The 25,126-nt window shown below is 43.9% G+C and overlaps 1 protein-coding gene across 1 annotated transcript in view; it reads left to right on the forward strand.

The window, feature by feature from the left end:
• The window catches only part of POLR3A (RNA polymerase III subunit A), a 1,593,947-nt gene that overhangs the window by 103,412 nt on the left and 1,465,409 nt on the right, over positions 1 to 25,126 (forward strand). Inside the window, exon 2 of the mRNA XM_044055661.1 lies at positions 7,382 to 7,517. Coding sequence (XP_043911596.1) covers positions 7,382 to 7,517 — 136 coding nt within the window. The remainder of the gene's footprint in view (positions 1 to 7,381; positions 7,518 to 25,126) is intronic.

The following is a 25,126-nucleotide window of genomic DNA, read 5'->3' on the forward strand; positions in this document are numbered from 1 at the left end:
GGGGTCTTGTTGATATTATATTGCCACTAGCAGTTAAACTATTCACTATCTGCTTCCTGGTGAAAAGGGTTGGAAGGACAAGGTGTCCTTGTGTTAGGCAATCCTTCCACAATTTTTTTGAAGGGGATATTTAATTGTTGGATGGAAAATACCTTTACTGGGGAACATTGGATAGCTGGGAAAAGTTGAGCTGTTTAACTCTTGAATGAAAGCTTGAGTGGAAGCTAGAACTAGTGAGAAGGTCTGTAGTTAGCTAAGAAAATTCTATCTTGAATGAAAGGTTTGCCTACATTTTAAGAGAAGTTATAATAAGGCATAGGGTGTCAAATATTTAGTTGACTTTGCTAAACTGGCATTGGCTTTTGGGGTTCACTGACACAAACTCCAATTTGAAATGGCTTGTTGTAAAGCTTTGTCAGTAAGTGGTGACATGGTCACTAAAAAAAGTCACAATTATGAGGGGAGTGTCTAATCCTGCAACCTCCAGTAATACTTGTGTCCTTTCAGAATTATCGTAACCTAGTGTGGACAGGTTGCCCCTGAAGATTTGGGAAATCCTATTGAAACGTACTTGAATCGTATTTGTTCTGTGGATAGCCTTTCTGGTCTAGAAAGCTCATGGCCCAGATTTCTAACGAGGAGGTTAATGGTGGCCTGCCCTGAACAGTGTCCTTATTAAGTTATGTCAAAGTGTAGGTGAGGATCCTTGCTCATGGGCTCATAATCACCTGTTGTCAGTATTAAAGTATGATTTTGAAGTTATTTGCATTTATTTTGACTAGATGAATTGTCCATATATTACTTTCGGGGATTTGTCCGTGGACATTCTACCTATTACAGTTTGCTTAAAATCTTTTAATAGATCGTGTTAATGTTAACCGTAAATGCTTTCTGAGACGGTGTAGATGGTATGGCTTTTGAGTGTGTTAGTTCTTTTCTTTTTGAAGTCATGGCATGGATAGGATTTTTGGCTTGGCTCCTGACCTCTATATTAAGTTTAGCAGCATCCTTTTATGGCTCCTTAAGATTGGTTCTGTTGTGTCAGGTGCAGTATTTATAGGAACATCAGCCATGCACTATCGCTTATTGTTTGCATTTTACCTGTGTTCATTAGCCATTTGAGGTCCCTACTTGCTGCGGGATATGATATCATATAATTTTCTGCCTCTCTTGCTGTATATGGATAATCTTCCCTTGTATCTTCTACAGCAAGCAAAAAATTGGGAGAAGTTTAAAAGGTTTGGCAGATTCTCTAGCTATATAAAATAAGGATAAAACAGAAGCTGTTTAGAATTACACACATTCCCAAGCTTTATTGAACAAATGTATCTTCCTCAAGAAATTTTACCAAATGATGTACCTTGGTTTAAAACTTCAGAATAAACTTTGCCACTTAAAACTACACACGTGTAGCCTAAACAAAATTTCGTGCATCAGCTCAGTTCTTGAAACTACAAAGGAAAGTGAAACAACACATACAAGTAGAGGAGTAAACATGATTAACAAGTGCAATACTACTTCAGTACACGCAAGAAAGAGCAGAGATATTTTAGCAACACACTTGTACGAAAAAAATACCCTCCCCCGAGTTAAATTAACTACCGTATTTAAAGTAAAACAAAACACTACAGATTGAAATGCTAAGTTGTTTAATGTTGCACTTGAGTGAGTTAAATACGGACTATGGATATAATACACATATTCCAAGTAAATGCAATATTTAAGTATATATTGCACAAGTAAATAAAAATTGACTAGTGTCCAGATCTTTGGTACTAGTGCCCGAATTCAGAAGTCTAATCACTGTAGGGTAGAAACTGTTACTGAATCTTGTAGTCCTGCAGCGGATGCTGTGATAATCTCCTCCTGCCTGATGCCAGATGCTTAAACAGTGCATGCACAGGATGCGTGTTGTCTTGTATTATTTTGGTGGCTTTCTGGATGCTTCTTCCAGAATAAAGATGCATCGATGGAAGACTGGAACCTGTTACCTTTTCTGCAACCCTCACCACTCTTTTTGTAGCACCTTCCTTTCTGTAACTGTGCAGCTTCCGAACCACACTGTGAAGTTGCAGCTGAGGATGCTCTCTGTTGCACATCAGAAGGTGGAGAGAATATGAGGAGGAAGCTTAGCTTTTTTCAGCCATATTAAAAAGTGGAGGCATTGGTGCACTTAGACCATTTGGCTGGTGTTTCCCGACCACGAGAGATCCTCTGATAGGCGTCCACCCAGGAATTTCGTATTCTTAACCCTCTCCACACACACTGCATTGATCCTGAGCAATGGTTGGTTTGTTCTCCTTGCCAAGAATTTTAAGAGACTGCAGGGCAAACCATTATCTGCTGTTCAGACGGTCTTATTCTGGACTTTAAGCAACAAATGCAGGCTGTTAAGTGATATATTTTTGCCACTTACTCATTGTTTTGAGAAGTTATCGGTTACTCTTCCTGGTTCAGTTCTTTAGGACATTAAGAAAACGATTTTGTTTTATTTGGCAATGACAGTAACACGCTCATCAAGTTGGGATCTGTTAACGGTCCCTTCAGGGTCTGGGTCTAGGGTTAGTTTATTTGGATCTGTATAAGCTGCCCGATTGGTCTTGTCGAGTTCTATTTTGTTAGTCTCATGTAGTTCTACTAGAAAAATACTTTTCTTGAGTAGTCAGGGGACTTTCTAGATTCTAAGATGCACTTAAATTGGGTAAATTCCTTTGTTATTAACAAAAGGACTGCAGCCTTTTATATTTTTTCTCTTCAAATGGGCATTTACACATGCAAACAGAAGTTCTTGGGGAGAAGAGATTCTTTTTGCATTAGGAACTTTGCTGATACTGAGGTGGTCTGGATACTAGGACATTTTTTTTTTCTTTTTCGTTGTGAGCAGTTGTCTACTTGGACTTGGTAATAAATGGTAAAACTCTCTTGTTTAAAGTAGGGATAGAAGAACTGGGACAAACTTGGGTTGGGAGGGTTCTGGGTGACTGAAAATGTCTGTTCCACAAAAAGACCATCTGTTACGGCTTGGATGGTTAATGCAAGGAAAGTGCATCTTAAGGCAAAAGTGTTTGTTCTCATCAGTATCTTGCATAAAAAAGTGTATAGAAATTTATGGGAAAGGACAACCAATTTGAAGAAAAGTACGAGCAAATGCCTAAACTCCTGTTGATTCTCGGATGTGCTTCCAGTTCCACAAAGTATTGTCTTTTTTTGGCTGGCATTGTTTAAAATTTTCTATACTCTGAAAAGACCAGCTAGTTGTTTTTGCAGCATCTTCTCTGCTTGTTTGATATGTGGACAGGGACCAGGGTGTGGGGATTGGTTGCATATTGTTTGGGGATGTGGAGGACAAGCAGAAGTACAAAGCATCTGCGATGTGCTTTTGAACAGAAGAAATTAAGCTAACCCATTCTTCATTTCGGAGTTATGATCCCTTTCTCTTATACTAACCTTCAAGAACACAGAGTTGTTGAATCTCATAATGTTGGTAGGCAAGAAGTTTACCAGGATGTGGAAAGTAAAAGGTTCTTCTGAATTACAGATGTTAAAATTAAGCTATATGAGCTTTGACTTGAAATGAAGTACTGAAAAATCAAAAGATGAAGGGAAAATTATTTTTAAAATTGAAACCTTCAAAGGTTTTTGACCTTTTAGGTCTACTAACTTGAACTTTTTATAAGATATCAAAGACCTCACTTTATTTCATGTGCCAGCTAGTTTCTGAATGATTCTTTTTTCTTTATGTAGTTGTATTGGCTTTAGAAGTTTTAATCTGATCTCTTGTAGTCATCAATATAAAACTTTCAAATATCAACTTAGTGAAATATTTGAAATACCTTGTATGGTATCTACATATGTCATTCTGTAGGTATGATTTTGTTTAAAGACATTTCTCAAAAAGATTATTTTTACCATGTTAGAAGTGCCCAGTGATCTGGCCAAGGCCTTTGATACCATTCCCCATTCCCCATTCAGGAGTCATAGAGAAATTCACTAAGCTAGGCATCAAACCCTCTTATCACTAGGTGGGTTGCAAACTGGCTCACAAAACCCACAGTGTGAAAGTAGCTGTTAGACTCCTGACCAGTCACAAGTGGAGTCCCACAGGGTTTGGTCCTGGGTCCTCTCCTGGGTCCTCTCCTGTTTGGTATCTACTTCTCTGAAGTCCAGGCCAACACGAAGGGACTCTGGCTGACATAGTTTGCAGACTATTGCAAGTTGGGAGCTACTAATAACTCCCCAAGTGATGACATCCTACAGAAAGGCCTCACTGAGACCAACAACTAGTGTCAGAACCTTGGCCTTAAGCTCAATGCCAAAAAGTGTCATCTTTGGGGAAAAACCTGGCTCCCATGCATTACCACATCGATGGTAGTCCACTCAACACAGAAGGCGTTATGAGAGATCTGGAAACACAGGTTGACAGCCGCCTCTCTTTGACCACCACATTGCCACTGTGGTCAGAAAGTCCTATGTGGTACATCTCATTACTAAGGGTTTTGCATCCAGGAAGAAAGAGGTCATTGTCTCTCTACTCTTCCCTCATTAGGCCAATCCATTGAGTACAATGCCCCATTTTGCATGCACCTCATTAGACACCTGCAATAACTGGAGAGGCCGCAGAAGTACCTCACAAAGAGGATCCTAGGCCTTAAACACTTGGCCTATATGGACAGACTTAAAAAAAATTCCAACTATTCTCTGTCTCGTATTGCCTACTTTGAATGTCAAGCAGAGATCGCCTCTGAGCCATGTCTGACCCAGCTCTGTTAGAAATACTACATCTAAAGAAATCCCGATCCCTCCACACGACACTCTCCAGAAACCTCAACCTCATTACCGCAGTCACCAGAACATGCTGGAAGGCCATGTTTATAACCTAGACTGCCCATGCTGTGGTATAGACTTCCCATACATGTCAAACAGAGCACCTGACTGACCCTGTTCGAGAGATCTTGACGAGTGGATGGGAAATAGAAAATTCACCCCGGGAGCACTCCAGTGGCTCTATTCGACACAGGTGCCTCTGTCGAATAGAGCCCCGGGAGCACTCCAGTGGCTCTATTCGACAGAGGCACCTGGAACTAAGGTCGGGTGGCAAGATGCCAGGTTAATCCTGTGGGCTAGGCTTGTAAAGGCTCCAGGGCCATTAACCTAGTACACACCTATGAACCTAAGACTGGAACTATTAGGGTATTTAATATATTTCATTAGCATTAATTGCACTTTTGCATACTTTTAAATGTACCTTATAGCTGGTACCATCTGGAGTGGCTGAGCCGTCTGCATCCCTTGTAGTAATAGGATACTACAGTATCTTTCCAAAGTATTGTACATTAACAGATCAGATTGCACCATATTGTGGTGATATGCATGTGCTCTTTGAGTCAAACATCTCTGTGCTATGTTATGGTGATGCCATATAGCTAGCTTCTATATTTGCTTGTTGCATTATAATTAATCGGGACCTGTCCAGTTAGCTGTTTTATCCCCCCCGGGAAGACATGGCATTACAAACTATCTTAAATGTTTACATTCAAGAAAGTCTCAGTCTTGTCCTTGTGAACAATGTTTGACACGTGTGCCTCAATAACTTTTGTCATTCTTTTTACCACAAATGAACGGTCGTACAGTGTTTATAACCGTCTTCTTGTGTGTGCAGATGTTTTTACTAGAAATACTTAAGTAGCTTATTGGTTAAAGAGCTTTGCCTCAAAGCTACAGTCTTTGGGTTTAATGGCTGACCTCCAGTCACTCGTGCACTTTCCATGCTTTTTCAGTTTTGATTTTTCTGCAGATACTGTGTATAGTTCATTTACCCTTGCCATTTTTGGTCCAGGTATTGGCTGAAAATCATTCATGTGTAGTTAACACAAGGAGATAGGATGTGCTTTATTAGCACTGCGTTATTCAATTGTATTTTTTAGATGGTCAGTAGCCTCTAAAGGAGTAGTCTAATAACTCCAGCAGTGCACGTAATTTATAGTGAAGAGAGTTGTAGTCATTGTACGTAGTTCAGTTTATCTTGGTATGACTGAGTAGAACTAGACATCGTATATTGTTTTGTGGTAGGTTAGCTGCCTTCTAATCCGTAAAAGTATGCTTGCTGTATACACTCAAGGTAGCCAGTTCCAGGTAACCATGTGGGAGAGACTGTAAGGAGATGAATTGGAGGCTATGCAAGGATTCTGAAATTTGTGTATTGAGGGTAGTTTTTGCAAGAGTAGTACTTTGAGAGAGTCGCTAGTGAAGTGTTTCCTACAGTGAACATAGTCTGAGGGGGCTAGATGCTGAAACGAGAGAGAAGCAGGAGCATTTTAATGTTCAGAGGAAGGCAGAGTTGATATTTAAAGGAGTTAGATGTTTGCGTTATCTGTCTGCTTCGCTAAACAGAAGAGCATAGGGTAGCTTTACTCACTGGTAGGTATGGTTAATAACCGTGTGTGTCTTGTCAGATTTCTACTACCAAATGAAATTACACATCCAGAAATTGGAGGTCCTTGGGGGAGGTGCACTAGAAGACCATTCCCACCAGTAGTTGGTAGTGGACTTAATGTAAATTGTAGATAAGTTTCCTTCTGAGCTGCATAAGCGTAACAACTTCCAGTGCAGTGGTGTGTCCATATGTGCACACACATGTGTAGGCTCATGTATGGCTAAGTGACTGAGAGTGATCTGACAGGTACAGCTTTAAGTACCTCACTTGCAAGAAGGGGTGAGATTGCCTCATAACTTACAGCAGTACTGAAGATGGGGTAGCTGTTACCTAGGATGGTTTGTTGTTCCATACCTTACAAACAGTACTGGAGGTGGGATAGGTGTTTTAGGATGATGATTACTGTCTTGGCGTTATGGTGGCTATTACCTAGGGAGGTCTATTGACCCCTACCATGCTAGAGTATTGGAGTTAAGGTGTGTTTATCTGTAGTGGTTTGTGTGAGTAATTTGGAAACCAGGTATGATGGTACTTTGGAAGTATTGGAGTGCAGTGCTTATAGTGGAAGGGGGGTGGTTATGTCTGCTGTTGTTGTGCTGCACATGTTCTCATTTTAGTAGTGGTCCACTTTATTCTTTAGGTAAACCATTACAAAAGTATACTTAAGTTTAAAAAGATGACCCAGTCCTGCTTTATTGTGATGCATTGTGGCATATTTACAAAAGCTTCTTATAATTATGCTTTTAATTTTGCTTATTGTGAAATAGCTGAGGTTTTACTTCTGCCTGTCACAGTGCTATGGGCTTATTCCAGTTGGAAGGGATTGCCTACACTGGTAAGAGTATATTTTTATAGTAATCAGTAGGGACTTCCCCTTGCTTTGCATTTTGATACTTTCTCACTTTTGATCTTTACATGATTACTCTTGGTTTCTTTTCTGTACTTCAGAAGCCACATATGCTTTGGGATCAAGTCATCTGAACAGATGCGACAACAAGCTCACATCCAGGTTGTGAGTAAGAATTTGTATAGTCAAGACAACAGCCATTCACCTGTCCAGTATGGAGTACTGGACCACCGTATGGTAAGGCAGCGTTTGTTGTTTTCTTATATAGAGTTTGAAGTCTTTAATTTCAAGATAAATGCTGTCCAAACGAAGAACTTAACTTTTACAATGTAAAAAAAAATGCAGTTCTGCATGTAGTAGTTTAAAATACTAAATAGAAGGTTAAGTTATGCATAGTTCATGAACTGAGAATTCCATGAAATCTTAGCATAATATCAGGGGGCATTAAAACTGAGTTTTGTTTTCACCTGCACTTTTAGATGCTTGCAGGCACACCTCTAGATTATTGATATTTCTTCAATTGCTGACTTCAGGAGGTTCTAACACTGCTTTAATTGTGCAGAGTAGTAAAAATGTTATAGTTAAGTGGATAGAACATTTTTCTGTGAAGGGTCACTACCACACCAGTGGCTGCTGATATGGTTGAGCTTTTTGCTCTCTAAAACAGGCTGAGCATAGGTCCTTCATAAGTTGCGAAACATGCTATGCATATGTCATTCATAAGTCGTCAAGAGTGTGCTGTTTAATATGGTTTACTTTTGTATACCCAGGTTCAGAATTTTAGCTCTTCATTTTATACACTTTTATGAACTTGGAATGATTGTAAAGAATAAATGATTTTCTGCCAGGACTATTGTAATGTCTATATTACATTGTGTACCATTTTATTCTTCCCTGGTAGCAAGAAGTCCATAAAATAGCAAGTTTTTGTAGATTTTGAATTTGAATATGAGGTCTCGTATTACAAATTGCTTTCACTATATGGTATAATTTAGGTCTGTAACATTTTTAATAACTACTACAGTATCATGCAGTCTGGTAAGAAAGTTTTTGTAACACACACAAACATGGAAGAGTTTCAGGACAGCAGCTGTATGAGAAACATTTTAATTGGAGCTTTTCCCAGCAAGAAAGCAAAAAGCTGAAAACATGCAGTAAAATAAAGCAGTTTGATTTAAATTCATTTTCTGGCTGATGATCACTGTTTGAATGCCATCAAGGGAAACGGGCCAGGAGAAGTAAAGATAAAGTGGTGAAAAGTTGTGTTGGGAGAAGAAGTTGACAGTTTTAGTAGGAAGCACAATAGTGTGTGGCTCAGATGGACGTTTTGTCTTCATTTGAAGAGAATACTTCTAACAAACTGTTAAATAAGTAAGACCCTAGAGGAAGAAAGATTTGGGAGGGTGTGTGTGTGTGTGTGTGTGTGTGTGTGGGGGGGGGGGGGTGATGCTGAGCAAATGTTTGTCATTCTCACTGCTGCAGTAGTTTACACCACCTGTCCAGCTTTCCAAAGCTCTAACCCCCTCCCCACATGGTCTTCGCTAATACTGCTGCTCCAGTAATTTACACCACCTGGCCAGCTTTCCAAAGCTCTAATCCCCCTCCCCACACAGTCTTCGCTAATACTGCTGCTGCTCTTTCTAAGTTAGAGGATGCATTTTCTGATGATTCTGATGTTTACAGTGATGGCAGTGACACACCCCTGGATTCTCTAGCCAAAGACTTTGCATATAGGACTAATAAGCTTAAAGTGGTACCTGTGGAGGCCCTCTTTTTTTTTTTTTTTTTTTTTTTTTTTCTGAGACTATTTCCAAACTGAAGGACGCATTTGCTTGGGAACGGAGAGATGTTCTTCGTGTTTCACTGTTGCAGTAATCACATTTGGGTTATCTGCTTGCAGTAGCCCTCATTCGGCCTGATTAACAAAGTCTTGGATCCTGCGTCGGTTGCTGTCCATTCTTCCGTGACGTCAGGGGAATAACACATGCAGCCGACACCATTACATCAGTCTTTCTTGCTGTGCAGTGCCCAAAGCAGTTGGCAAGCGCCAGTCGGCAGACTCCTGAAATTTTCATTTTCGAGTTTCAGAACCGAAGTCTTCAACTAAAGCTAAGTACCCCGTTGGGAAACTTTTTCTTGCTCCTTACCGATGTCATTAAAAGTTAATAATTGCATTACTTATGGAAAGCAAATGCCTCATAAAGATTTTCATTCGTACTGTATTCCTTGCCTAGGCCCTGACCACAAAGTACCGTGCTGTCTGTTTTGTGCTTTATTTAATCAGCGCACTGTCCGTCGTTGGTATATTTTCGCCTCTAAATATTTCTGTTCTCTGTTTAATTATCCAGAAATGTCGTTGGTTAGCCATCCGACTACCGGGATTCCAAAAAAAAAAATGCAAGGATAAAGACAGAGACAGGCCGCTGAGGTCCAAAACTGTCGACGCTTCTCCTAAGCCAGTCGCCAGTTCGCCAGTACTCAGTGAGGCGCTTTCGCAGCCCCTGATGACTGCTACTTCTGAATTGCCGACCTGTACTTAGACCCATTTGGAGTCAGGTATGCTGCGAGATGCTTCAACTATGGAACCTGCGGATGTCGAAGGGTCCGAAGTCGCTGTCCAGGCACCGGCTTCTGAGGGTGTATTCAGGCCTACGGACTTGCATATTAAATTGACGCCTCCTTCTTTTAGGCCTAAATCTCGAACCATGCCTAAAAAACTGATGCTCAGGCCTCTATGCCAAAAAAACAAATGATAAGAATGGCTGAAGATCTTGTAACTCTAATCAGGGGAAGTCAGCCTCCCCCTTCTAAGAGACCTAGGACTGAAGTTGTTTATGAATCTTCTGACCAGGATTCTGATTTTTCTGATTCTTCTGATGATCTGGATTTGCCCTTATCTACTTATGAGGATTCTGATGCAGAGGACTCTATTCCCTCTGCTTTCCCTCCAGAGTATTTTTCTTTTGGTGAAACCGTACATACTATAAGGGAGCATTTCTACTGGGAAAGCCAGGATTTTTCTGATTTCAAAAAAGAGGCTTAGGGATTTCTTACTCCTGCCTCAGCATAGGCCTTTAGCTATTCCTCCTGTACTAGACATTATAGATTATGCTTTTTCGGAATCTAGTTTGGCCCCTGATTCTTTGCTTCCTGCTCCCAGAAAACCTGACCGATATTACAGGGTTCTTGATTCACACAAGTTCCTTTTAAAAAATCCTATTGGGGATCCAGAGACCATTTCAGAGGGACCCAAGGGCATTAAGGCTTTTACTGCTAAAAATCCTACCCCTTCTGATTGAGACCCCAGGGCGCTGGATAGATGGGTTATGAAGGTTTACACTTCTGCAGCCTTGGCCATTAGGGCTTTAAACTGCTAGTTTCATGTTAAAGTATCAACAACATGTTATTGGATTGCTTAAACAGAAAATGATGTTGATTCTTGACTGTGCAGAAAATGAATTACAGGATTTAAGGCATCCTGCTGAATAGGTTGGAAAAATACTTTGCAATGTGGATGATTCCTATCATACCTTGCCTACGCCTAGTAGTCCTTTGGTGGGCAGAGGCCTGCCACCAAAACAGGGGACTACCATTCACACTGCCCCCTGCCGCTCAAACCTTAACAGATTCATCTGACTATGCATGGGGGGCCCACCTGACGGGGAAGTCCATTCAGGGCAAATGGAATCCAAGTCAAATGCACCTGCAAAAAGAAATGTTAGCTGTACAGAGTGCTCTGACAGCCTTCAAGGACCACATTCTTCCAGGACAATTAATGATAAAGACCGACAACACCACTGTTATGAGGTACATAAACAAGGAGGGGGGTACACATTCTTACCCCCTCTGTAGACTAGCCATGGCATTGTGGAACACAGCCCTGAGCTACCAAGTGCATCTACAAGCTCAATTCCTGCCAGGAAAATTAAATACAATGGCAGACGAACTAAGCAGAAATCTTATTGACCCACACGAGTGGAAATTGGAACCAAGGATTTTCAACATGTTGACAAGCAAATGGGGGAGCCCAGATATAGACCTGTTTGCCCCCCTCAAAAAAAAAAAAACAGTTGGACAAATTCTGCCATAGGACACCCCACAAACAAGCTTGGAAAGTGGATGCTCTGTCCTTCAGTTTATGCCTTTCCTCCTCTGCCTCTGCTTTCCAAAGTACTACTAAAGATCAAACAAGACAAAGCAAGGATGATTTTGATTGCACCAGACTGGCCACGCCAACACTGGGTACCCCCTCTTGCGCAGTGTGTCACTGTGGGCCTCATGGCACCTGCCTCAGACTCCTACTCTATTGCCTCAACAGGAGAACCAAATTCTGCACCCTCAACTTCAAATTCTGAATCTAGCAGCCTGGCTAATTACATAATTTCTCCTTTACCATCCCTCAGTAAACCAGTGATGGACATCATTTTAGAGGCAAGGAGGCCTAGTACCAGAAAGTCTTACGCTGAAAAATGGAAAAGATTCTGTGCCAGGAACCAGTCTCAAGGGATGAGCAAAACGGTGCCCAGTATACCTCAGATTTTACAATACTTAACTGAGATGCTTCATAAGGGCCTGTCTTTCTCCTCCATCAGAATTCACGCCTCAGCCATCTCAGCTCATTATAACACAGAAGCACCTCTCTTCTCTCATCCACTGCTTAAGCAGTTCCTCAGAGGGGCCAAAAATCTACGACCACCCAGGAGAGCTCCAACTCCAGCCTGGGACCTCAACTTTGCATTGGATAAGCTCACCCTTCTTCCTTTTGAGTCAGCTGCCACTGCAGACTTAAAATCCCTTTCTGGCAAAACAGCTTTCCTTTTAGCAATCACTTCAGCAAGAAGGGTATCTGAATTACAGACCCTCATGGCAGTGGAGCCTTTCATCATCTTTCATGCGGATAGGGTCCCTCAGGACCAGTCTTTCCTTCATGCCCAAGGTGGTATCCAGTGTGGCCCTTAATCAGTCCATACATTTGCCAACCTTCTTTCCTAATCCACAGAACAAAGGGGAACGGATTCTGCACTCCTTAGACGTGCACAGACAACTTTAGATTCTACTTGAACAGAACTAAACCTTAAAGGAAATCTAATCAACTGCTGGTGGCATTTCCTGCAGGGGCTGAGGAGAAGGCTATTTCAAAGCAAACCATTTCTAAATGGACAGGCCATTGCAGTCATTTCTGTTACAAACACCATGGAAAACCTATCCCACAGGGGCTCAGACACCCCACTCTACCAGGGCTGCATCTACCTCTACAGCCTTTCTCAGAGGCGTCCCTACCAGGGACATACTAGAAGCTGCTACCTGGAGTTCTGTACATATTTTCACCAAGCATTACCATCTGCCAATTTTCTCTAAATCCAGAGCTGGCTTTGCCACTGCAGTCTTGTAGGGCCTTTTAGCTGGTCCTAATTCTATTTAAATTCCTCCTCCCATCCTTAGCTTTGGGAATCTACCCAAAAGTGATGACTGCAACAGTGAAACATGAAGAACATAGTACAGTTGTGTACACTTACCATAAATGTAGATGTTCGAGTGTATTCACTGTTGCAGTCCTGGTTACCCTCCCTCCAGCCCCCTTCTTTTTTTGGATATACCTCGATCTTCCTTTGCTATCTTCAAAAGCTGTTTGGTGTATATGCTTTTTTGTTGGAGGTATAACCTTGTATATTTATAGATTTAATTGCTTCCCATTAGGGGGGCACCTGACATCTGGGGCAAGAAAAAGTGATGCAATGGCGTCTGCTGCATGTTTTATACACCTGACGACCTGACGTCATGGAAAAAGGGACAGCAACCGACGCAGGACTCAAGACTTTGTTAATCAGGCCGACTGAGTGCTACTGCAAGCAGATAACCCAAAAGTGATGACTGCAACAATGAATACACTCTAACATCTACATTTATGGTAAGCGTACACAACTGTACTTTCATAGTGTCCTATCCTGGACCTGTCTATTCTGAATACCTTTTTTGGTGATTCCAAAATTCAAGATGCTGACTCTTCACCAGTTGCTCCCTATGCTAGGCAAAGACGCCTGGTTGGCAACACTAGATTTAAAAGAAGCATACCTGCACATCCCAGTCAGGGAATCTTGCAGAAGATACTTATGCTTCAAAGCAGGCTGCACGCACTAGCAGTTCTGTGCACTGCCCTTTGTGAATACCCTGGGCGCAGTAGATGAGTCAAAGTGCCTAGCTCCAGTCATTGCATTTTGCAAGCAAAGAAATATTCAAATATGCTCAATCATTAGAGGACCGGAGTTCCGCTGTGGCGACCCTTAACCGGGAAAAGCCGAAAGACTCAACAACCCATACCTGGACGATTGTTTATTTCAGGCAGAAAGCCAGGACGTACTTTTGAATCATCTGGCCTTTGTACAAAGGGTGCTAACTTGTCTGGGGTACACCATAAACAAAAAGAAATTACACCTGGTACCCTATCCATAAATTATATTCCTGGGAGCAAGCTTGAATACAACTTCCCAGATGACTTTCCTCACGCCAGAGAAACAAATTCATTTGACAACCTACTTCAAACAAGTGGCCACAAAAACCCTGCTATCTGCAAGGCAAATACAAGCCTTTGGGTTCATGGCCTCCTGCATTCTTCTAATTCCATATGCAAGACGGCATATGAGGAAACTACAGTGGTATCTAAAAAGCCTATGGTGTCAACATTCTCAGGTTCTAGAAGCAATGAATGTTGTTTGTCTCGCCTTCATTCTTGCTGGTTGGGTTCGGAGCCGATCCTCGGCTCAGACTCTGCCATCTTCTAAAGCTCGAGAGCTGTTTACTAGCTCGAGGCCTCCCCATATCCCATGATGCCTGGCGCTAGATACCCAGATCTTGTTTGCTGCTTCTGCTGCGAGGTTGTCTTACTGGCTCAGGTCATATATTTTATTATTATTATCGTTTTTTTGACAAAAAACTAGTAGGATTTAGTGTAGTTTCTTAATTGTAGTATATATATCTTTCTTCAGGTGTCTTTGTTTAACTATATATCTTTTCCTTACCTGAATCCCCTTCCCTTCAGAAAACTTGTTTTAGTTAGTGTTTTCCCCTCCCCCCCACTTCTCTTTTCTGAAGTAGCTATTTAAGTTAGAGGCTAACCTTTTTTCCTGTAAAAAAAAAAAAAAAAAAAAAAAAAAATATATATATAATAATAATTCATAGTTAGTATTTGCTTAGTTTAGTTTAGTCTATTTGTTGTTAGACTAATGTGTGTATCCTTGTCTGTTTTTGGGTGTGGTAACTTTGTGTGTGTTAGTTATTATACTCAAATTGTTATAGTTGTGTATTGTGTTGGTATTCCCTTTAGGTATGTCCAAGGGTACCAAGGTGTCCGGATTCAAGAAGTGTGATTCATGCTGTCAGAAGATGTCTCTGACAGATGGTCACACTTCTTGTGTCTATTGTCTCGGCGCCGTGCACCTGCAGGACTCTTGCTCGGTTTGTCATGCTTTCAGTCCAAGAGTCTTGCAGGAGCGTAGGAATAAGTTAATCCTACGGGGTTTGCTTAAACCTGAGGAGTCACCGGCTACGGCTCAGCCCGTGAAGTCCTCCAAGCCACCTAAACTTTAGACTCCCAGCTCGGAGCCGTCGTTAGGTGAAGCTGCTACTTCTGCCTTGGTTCCGGCCGGAACCGATGTGCCTGCCTCTCAGTCTGTTCCGACACACACTTCGGAGCTGTCTGGGAGTCGAAAGAGATCTAGATCTCCCTCCCTGGAGTCGATACGCTCAGCTCCGAGGTCTCCTCTGCTCCAATCGGAGCGCAGTCATCGGTCCTCCCACTCTTCTCGGTCATCGAGATTGTCAGATCATGACTTGGAGAGAGTGGTCAGCAGGCTTTTGAAATCGCAGGCTCTAGCTAAAATGTTGTCCAGCCCCCCCTCAACAGGGTTCGGCTCCGTCCTTGTCTGCAGTTATTCTTCCTCCGAATCCTCCCTTGAGTTCGGAGCCGGAGTTCGTTGGGGTTCGAATCGTGGAACCGTCGGCACTGATACCTTCTTCGGTTCTGTCGTCAGCTCCGATCACTTCCTTGGTACCATCCTTGGAGGGATCTGGGTGCTGAGACTCCATAGTCGGCTCTGAGGGGGCGAGTGGCATCAGACTCTTGTCCGACCCTGTTCTCCCCCCCCCCCTTGGAGCTTTGGCGCAGGTGAGCTTGGCTCCTACATCGGCTTCGGGGCCGTCCCCCTCGGTGCGGAGAGGGATTCCGGTCTCTTCAGAACCGGAGCCTTCTCGGCATCCGAGCAGGGACGCCTTTGAGGTCATGAGGAGTGTGCTGGCCCCTGAGTCAGCCCCACGATCATCCCCTTCGGCTCCTCCCACTATGGTGCCTGCCTCTGCCCCTCCTCCAGACCCCAAGCGTGGGGAACCAATGCTCCAGGGCACCCCTTTGGGTGTATCTTCCTCTTCCGAAGCCTCCTCTGATCATTCAGAGGAGCCACCTTGTAAGAGGAAATGCAAGAGGAAGCATGTTGACTCCCCTGAGTCTGTCACATCAGATACCGACTTAGAGAATTCGGAAGGGTCCCCCTCTGAAGCGGTCTCATTCTCAGACATCCTTGAGATGCTTAGGCAGAGGGGGAACTGGTCTACCCTTAGCCCTTCTGAGGATGAGTCTGTATTCCTGGATGCATTTGGATCCCAACTTTCCACCTCCTGGGTGTCTCCGCCTTTTGACCTACTCATGTCTGTGGTGGCTCGGAAGGCATGGTCAGCTCCAGACACAGTGGAACCGACCCCCAGAAGACTTGAAAAATTCATAACCGCACTACAAGACAAACAGTTTTTGACCAAAGGTGTTCCCGTTGATGCCATGGTGGTAGCGGCGGCCACAAATAAGGAGTTGGCTGAAACTTCATCTGTCCATCCCCCTAACAGAGTCCAGGACGATGGACAGCTATGGGAAGCGGATGTTCTCTTCAGCGACTTTCTCCATGAAGTCTGAATTATTTGTACCACTTTACTCGTCTTCAAAGGGATCTCCTTAAAGAGCTTGGAGATATCCTCCAAGATCCATCAGCTGAGGGGGTCCAGGCTGAGGCAGCCTCCCAGTTGGCGACTCTTAATTCAGTGGTAAACTCCTCCATGAGGCTCCTTTCTTATGCAGCCGATGGTGCGAGTAGAGCCACAGGCACAGGTGTCTCCCTAAGGAGGCACGCTTGGATGCGACTTTGTAACTTTGCGGAACCTTTCAGAGCGTCTTTCACCAACACCCCCTTTGATGGTTCCTCTCTCTTTGGATCACAGGTGAAGGACACCCTTACCAGGTGTAAGCAGGAAGGCAAGACTCTCTCTGCTGTGGGAGTCTGTTTTTCCACTCCTTCCAGACCATATCCCAAGGGTCAGAAGAGTGGAAAGATGTGGTTCCGGAAATCCCAGGGAGCCTTGCCGGACACACGTGGTGAGTTCCCATCCAGGGGCAGAGGAGGGAACAATAACGGGCGCCGCCCTCGTGGCAGAGGGGGTCCGCAAAGCTAGGGCAGCAGAGAATCCTTCTCTGACAAGCCCTTCCAGCATCCCTGAAAGGTTGCCCGGCTGCCCACCTCTGGAGGCAGTCGGGGGAAGATTATCGCTGTACCCAAGAGCCTGGCAAGATATCACACAAGACAAATGGGTACAGTTTGTTATATCCGGAGGCTACAGAATTCCCTTTGTTAGCACTCCCTTGTTGTCAAACAAGTCCCTTCCACATGTTCCACCCAATCTAAGGGATCAAGCAGTTCAAGAAGTTTCAAAGCTGCTAAGAAAAAGGGCCATCCAGCAAGTCCCAGCAGACCAGCAAGGATCCGGAATTTACTCAAGGTTCTTTTTGGTACCAAAAAAGACAGGGGACTGGAGACCCATTCTAGATCACAGCAGACTAAACAGGTCTGTACAAAGAACGAAGTTTCGGATGGTCACGCTACAGTCCATTTTACCCTTTCTGGGTCAGGACAATTTGATGTGCTCCATAGATCTTCAGGATGCGTAACTACCACATCAAAATGGACAGGCGCTCCAGAAGATTCCTTCGCTTCCCGGCTGGGAGCCAGACGTTAGTTCAGAGCTCTGCCCTTTGGTCTCACCACAGCCCCCAGGGTGTTCACCAACTGTATGGCAGCAGTCACCGCTCACTTGTGACGGCAAGGATTCCAGGTGTTTCCATATCTAGATGACTGGCTCCTCACTGCTACCACCAGGCATCACCTTCTGCGAGCCAGAGACTACACTATCCAGACTAGGTATCACAATAAATTTCGAAAAATCTGCATTGTCACCCTGTCAGTCTATCACTTTTATAGGCACAAATTTAAATACAAAAGACAGGTCAGCCAGCCTTCCACCAGACAGGGTGTTAGTCATTCGCCGACATGTACAGGTCTTGTTAGTATGCAAAGAATTCAAGCCAGGTTCGTCTTCCAAACACTGGGTCTCATGTCAGCAGCGATCATACTCATCCCTCTGGCTTGTTTTCACATGAGGATCCCCCATTGGCTTCTTTTCACCTAGTGGTCCTTCAGCAGCTTCCCATGTCTCACACGATTATTATCACAGAAGCATGCAAAAAGCACCTTGCGTGGTGGATGGTTTCTACATCAATGCCCCAGAGCAGACCATTTGTACTTCCCCCTCCAGTTGCTATGGTGACCACGGATGCCTCCCTGATCGGGTGGGGGGGGCATTATCAGAGCAGAACAGTCCAGGGCACCTGGCAACCTCAAGAGTACCATCTGCACATAAACGTCTTGGAGATGAGGGCCGTGATTTTAGCGTTGCAAGCTCTTCAGGACTCTCTTCCTACCGGGACCATTGCAATTCAAATGGACAATATGTCAGTCGTGTGGTACATCAACAAGCAGGGCGGAACCAGGTCCTACCCCTTATGTCGAGAAGCACTCCGACTCTGGCAGTGGGCGATTTCTTCCCAACGGTTTCTGACTGCAACGCACATCCCTGGGAGATCCAGCATCATAGCAGACAGGCTGAGCAGAGCAATTCTCATGCCTCATGAGTGGTCTCTGAATCAGGTAGTGGCGGACCAAATATTCCGCAAATGGGGACAACCTTGCTATGACCTCTTTGCCACCCCTTTCAACAGCAAGTGCAGCATTTTCTTCTCACTCCTCTCTCCTCTGGGACATTCCCCCAGAGGCGCTCTAGTCCACGATTGGCCTCAGGGACTTCTGTATGCATTCCCTCCCTTTCCCCTAATCCCCAAGCTGATACAGAAAGCTACTGTTTTGGGCTGCAAAATGATCCTCATTGCTCCTTACTGGCCTCGACAAATATGGTTCCCATTCCTGCATCATCATCTTCTCGAGCAGCCTTGGACTCTGGACCCAGTTCCAGACCTTCTGATCCATCAATCGGGCGGGCTGCACCATTCCCTACGATCTCTCCAGCTTACAGATTGGTTGCTCCACTTGCAACCTTAGCCAGGCTTCCTGATATCACCCACTCTGTGCGTGAAATCATTTTGTCATGGCACAAGTTTACCACTAGAAAAACTTACGCTAGTAAGTGGAAACGTTTTTCTTCCTGGGCAGAGGCTAAGAGTACAGACCCCTTTTCAGGCCCTGTACACCACATCTTGGAATTTATTACGGAACTGTCATGCTGGGTCCGCTTCCACTACAATTAGAGTTCAGTTAGCTGCAATTTCAAATTTTCACATTGGATTGTCGGAAAGTAATATAATATCTCATAAGCTTTGCAAAGCTTTTCTCAAAGGGACCACTCTGCTCAGGCCCCCAGTGAGAGATCCTCCACCTCTGTGGGATCTGAATTTGATTCTAGCATCTCTAATTTTGCCCTCCTTCGAACCTGCAGCTTTTTGTTCTTTGAAGTTTTTATCTTGGAAAACCCTCTTTCTGGTAGCGATTACTTCAGCTAGAAGAGTTTCGGAACTCCAGGCTCTTTGTATCCGTCCTCCGTACCTAGTGTTCCACAATGACAGGGTTGCTCTCAGGACTTGTCCTTCCTTCCTAAGGTCTCTTCTGAGAATAACCTGAATCAGTCTATTGACCTTCCTGTGTTTTTTCCCAACCACTCCAACAGGGCGGAATACAAGTTGCATCAGTTAATGTTCACAGGCAACTGCGTTTTTATTTGCATAGGATTAAGGACATCAGAAAATCGGACCAGCTTTTCCTTTCTTATGCTAAGGGTAAACAAGGTCTAACAGTCTCAAAACTAACCTTATCCAGGGGGTTGACTTCTATCATCACATTTATCTATCGGCTAAGAAATAAAGAATTGCCTGTTAAACCTAAAGGTCACTCCACCAGAGCATTAGCCACTTCTGTGGCTTTTCAAGTTAGATTGCCCATGGAATCTATTTGTGCAGCGGCCACGTGGGCCAACTCTCATACTTTCATTTCGCATTACAAGTTGGACGTGGTTTCCAGGGGCAGAGCTGATTTTGGTTCCACTGTGCTGAAGAGTTTGTTCCAATGAGCCACCCAGGATTTTAGGTGCTAGGAACGCTGTCCCAACCAGCAAGAATGAAGGCGAGATAGACAACTTAACATAAAGAAGTTTATGTACCTACCATAATGTTCCATGTTAGTTGTCTCCTCTCGCCTTCTTTCTTGCGTCCCACCCTCCATCCCCCTATCCTAGTAGACTGAGAAGAGATGTTCGTGTTTCACTGCTGCAGTCATTACACTTGGGTTATCCTGCCGTCAGGCGGGCCCACAGTCGGCGTGAGTTCCAAAGTCTAGAGTTGCTGTCGCCTCTTCCCTGACGTCAGTGCGTCAGGGGTATATAAGAAGCAGCAGACGCCATTTTCTTCAGTCTTTCTTGCCGCACGGTGCCCGAAGCAAAAGCAGTTTGCAAGTGCCGGTCGGCAGACTCCTGAGATTTCAAATTCTATTTCAGAACCGAAGTCTTCAATAAAGCTAAGTACCCCGTTGGGGAAACTTTTTCTTGCCTCAGACCAATGTCAGTAAAAGTTAATAATTGTATTTCTTGTGGGAAGCAAATACCTCATAAAGATTTTCATTCTTACTGTATTCCATGCCTAGGCCCAGATCACAACGTCACTAGTTGTCGGTTTTGTGCTAGATTTAACAAATGCACTATTAAACGTCTGTTTGACTTTGCTTGCCATTACTTTGGGCGAAGGTTTAATTATACAATGCCGTCGGAACAACCAATGACCGGAATGCACAAAAAAACGTAAAGATAAGGAAAGGCATCCGAGGCCCAAAACTGACTAAGCCTCTTCTAGGCCAGTCGCTGGTTCGCCAGTTTTCAGTGAGGCGCTTTCGCAGCCCCTGACACCCGCTAGCTCAGAACCACATGCCGCGACCGACTCCCATGTGGAGGTGCCTAGGTCTCTGGATATTCAAGGTGTTGGGACAACGGAAATTAACCCTTCAGATGGGTCCGGAGCCGCTGAGCAGGCATCGGCTTCTGAGGGTGTTTTCAGGCCTACTCAACTTACCATTGCAACTTACAGCCAAGACTAAGCCTACATTGTACAGCATTCACCTGGATAGGCCTCCATGCCTAAAAAACAGATGCTCAAGATGGCCGAAGACTTGATAACTCTGATCAGGGGTTCCCATCCCCCTCCTGATAAAAGGCCTAGGCAGGATACAGACTATGATTCCTCTGACCAGGTTTCAATATATTCGGATTCCTCTTCAGACCAGGGATATTCTTTACCCCCCTATGAGGATTCTGATACTGAAGAATCAATTCCTTCAGCCTCTCCTCCTGAGGATTACTCTTTTGGGGAAACTCTACATACCATGAGGGAGCATTTCCATTGGGAGGGCCAGGGTTACTCAGAATCCAAGATAAGGCTCAGAGACTTTCTTTTGCTGCCTCAGCACAGGCCCCTTGCTATTCCGCCAGTGTTGGACATTGTGGATGACGTGTTCTCTGAATCTAGTTTAAATCCTGATTCTTTACCCCCAGCTCCAGTCAAGCCAGACAGGTACTACAGAGTCCCTGACTCTCACAAATTTCTTTATAAAAACCCTGTTGCTGACCCAGAAACTATTTCCCAGGGTCCCAAAGGGGTTAAGGCTTCCACGGCTAAGAATCCAGTTCCCTCGGATAGGAACTCTAGAGCATTAGATGGGGAAAGAAAGTTTACACTTCTGCAACTTTAGCAGTGAGGGCTCTAAATTGTCAGTTTCATATGCTTAAATATCAACAATACTTACTGTCTCAATTAAAACAGAAAATGAGTGCAAATGCAGAACAACCTTGACTATAAGGAAATGCAGGATTTATTGCATGCAGCTGAACAAGTGGGAAAGCATACTTTGCAATGTGGTTTTGATTCATTAGAAGCTTCTTGTAGAGCAGCAGTTACAGGATCTGTGATTCGAAGACATGCTTGGTTAAAAGAACAAAGTTTGCCAGATCATGTTAAGGTAAAATTATTGGATGCTCCTTTGCAACAAGATAATTTATTTGGTATTAAGGCAGAAGAGGTATTAAAGAAAATGGAGGATAAGGCAAAATCTATGCAAACAGTGAAGGATTTCTTACAGGTACAGCCACCACGATTTAGCAGAAATTGGCCTACAAAGAATTGGTCCTTTCCAGTGTTAGGCCGCAAAGAGGCAGATACAGACGCCCAAGAGGCAGATCTCAGCCACAAGGCTCTTACAGACCACGACAATGGGGTGCTTCAAACCCAAAACAAGGTGAGGATAAGTCACAACCTTACAGGAAACGGTCCCAATGACTTCCCCCTTCCAATGCCAAGCTCTTACCTTTTGGCAGCTCTCTTAGGGGGAAACTAGCACTTTTTTCTCAAAACTGGCAAGCAATCACCCAAGACAAATGGGTGCTGAATATTGTGTCTCAAGGTTACAGGTTCCACTTTCACACTTTTCCAAGGTTAAAAGGAATGCCAGACCTGCCACAAAATGAATGGGCAGAGGCACAAAAACAAATTACAGCGCTCATGGACATGAGAGCTATTCAGAAAGTACCAAAGCAGGAAAAAGGACAAGGATTTTACTCAAGACTCTTCCTGGTACCCAGAAAGGACAAAGCCTGGAGACCCATTCTGGACCTTTCCACTCTAAATTCTTACCTGGATGTTCCGAAATTCAAAATGCTGACACTACACCAGCTCCTTCCCATGTTGGGCAAGAAAGCTTGGCTTGTCACTTTGGACCTCAGAGGCATACCTGCATGTCCCTATCAGACAAAATTGCAGAATATACCTCAGATTCATAGCTGGTTCAATGCACTAGCAATTCTCTGCACTGCCCTTTGGCTTATCTACTGTGCCCAGGGTCTTTACCAAGTGCCTGGCACCAGTAATTGCATTTTGCAGACAAAAAGGAGTTCAAATATATCCATATCTGGACGACTGCCTGATTCAAGCAGAGAGCAAGGACATTCTTCTACAGCATCTGGCGTTCATAAAAAGATTATTAAGTTGCGTAGGGTACACAGTAAACAAAAAATAAATCAAAACTAGTGCCCTCACAAGAGATAATATTCCTGGGTGCCAGCTTAAATACAATGGCCCAGATGGATTATCTCATGCCAGACAAACAAGGACAACTGACTCAGTATTTTCAATTGATGGCAACAAAGTCCCAACCCCCTGCAAGAAAAATTTTGCAGCCCTTGGGATTCATGGCATCCTGCATACTACTAATTCCATATGCAAGACTGCATATGAGGAAATTACAATGGTACCTAAAAAGTGTTTGGTCTCAACATTCTCACAGCATGGAGACAGTAATACCACTAATTCCCTGCCTACAACAGGGGTTTCAATGGTGGGCACAGGAATGTCACCTCAGCAAGGGTCAGCCTTTCACTCTTCCCACAGCCAGGTAGACTTTAACAACAGACGCCTCGGATTACGCCTGGGGAGCACACATGGCAGGAAAATGTATTCGGGGCAAATGGACCACAGACCAAATGCATCTTCACATCAATCGAAAAGAGATGTTGGCTGTACAAAATGCCCTTACAGCTTTCAAGGATCTTCTGCATCCAGGACAATTGCTATTAAAGACAGACAACACCACTGTAATGTGGTACATAAACAAACAAGGGGGCACTCATTCTTGCCCCCCCTATGCAGACAAGCCATGACCTTGTGGAACACAGCTCTAACCTACCAAGTTCATCTGCAAGCACAATTCCTGCCAGGAAAGAAAAACACTCTGGCAGACTACTTAAGCAGAAACATCATGGATCCTCACGAGTTGAAACTAAATCCACAAGTCTTCAGAATGATGATGCACAAATGGGGGTGCCCGGATATAGATCTTTTTGCCTCACCACTGAATTACCAACTACAAAAATTCTGCACAAGGACTTATCACACACAAGCATGGAAAGTGGATGCTCTTTCGTTCAGCTGGAAAAGCCTAAATGTTTATGCCTTCCCACCTCTGCCTCTCCTTACAAAGGTACTCCTAAAAGCCAGACAAGAACCACAGATGATTCTGATTGCTCCAGACTGGCCACGCCAGCATTGGTACCCAGTCTTAAAGAACTTCGCTCAAGGCCCACCTTGGACTGTGCCTCAAATTCCACACCTTCTGACTCAGCAAAACAATCAGATAGTGCACAGTCTGCTCAAAACCTTAAATCTGGCTGCATGGCAGCTTCATTAGCCAAACCAACAACTTCTCTCTCTAAAGCTGTTATGGATGTCATTTTGGAGACCAGGAGGCCTAGCACCAGGAAATCTTACTCAGAAAAGTGGAAGAGATTCTGCCTGGAACCATCCTCAAAATCTTGATCCTCTGGTCCCTAACATTCCTCAGATACTACAATACATGACTGAAATGCTGGACAAAGGACTATCCTTATCCATTAAGATTCACGCTTCTGCCATCTCGGCTCATTACAACACAGATCCTCCTATTTTCTCTCACCCATTGCTAAAGCAGTACCTCAGAGGGGCTAAAAACATAAGACCGCCCCGGAGAGCACCAACACCAACTTGGGACCTCAATTTCGTCTTGGAAAAGCTCACTTTGCTTCCTTTTGAACCAGCCAATTCAGCAGAGTTAAAATATATATCATGGAAAACTGCTCTGCTTCTGGCAATAACCTCAGCACGAAGTGTCTCAGAACTGCAGGCACTAATAGCAGTGGAGCCTTTTATCATTTTCCACCAAGACAGGGTTTCTTTAAGAACAAACCCTACCTTTATGCCTAGGGTGGTATCCAGTGTGGATCTTAAACTATTCACTTGCCAACATTTTATCCAAATCCCCAGAATAAAGGGGAGAGACTTCTACATTCCTTGGACATACACGGGCAATTGCGCTTCTACTTGGACAAAACAAAAGCTTTCAGAAAATCTGAACAATTGTTTTTATCATATGCTGCAGGATCACAGGGAAAGGCTGTTTCAAAGCAGACCATTTCAAAGTGGATAGGACACTGTATCTGGCTCTGCAACACACATGGGAAACCTGTACCTAGTAATATTAGATCACATTCCACCAGGGCTACTGCCTACCTTAGAGGAGTACCTACCAAAGATATCTTGGAAACTGCAACTTGGAGTTCAGTGCACACCTTTACCAAGCATTACCATTTGCCTCTCTAGATCCAGAGCTGGCTTTGCCACTGCAGTGCCTCATAGCCACACCAAATCCTCTATAGAACCAGCCACCCAAACTCAGCTTTGGGATTCTACCCAAGTGTAATGACTGCAGCAGTGAAACACGATGAACATAATACAGTTTTGTACCTACCATAAATGTAGATGTTCGAGTGTCTCCACTGCTGCAGTCCAGGTTACCCACCCGCCAGCCCCTCTTTCTTATCTGGGACTAACCTACACTACCTATGTGGTGTATTTGCTGGTTACTGAAGGTTTTATTTTTACCATTTTTTGTATGTTT

Source organism: Protopterus annectens, chromosome 14.part0 (assembly GCF_019279795.1).
Source record: "Protopterus annectens isolate FY-2018-M chromosome 14.part0, PAN1.0, whole genome shotgun sequence".
Lineage (NCBI taxonomy): Eukaryota > Metazoa > Chordata > Ceratodontiformes > Protopteridae > Protopterus > Protopterus annectens.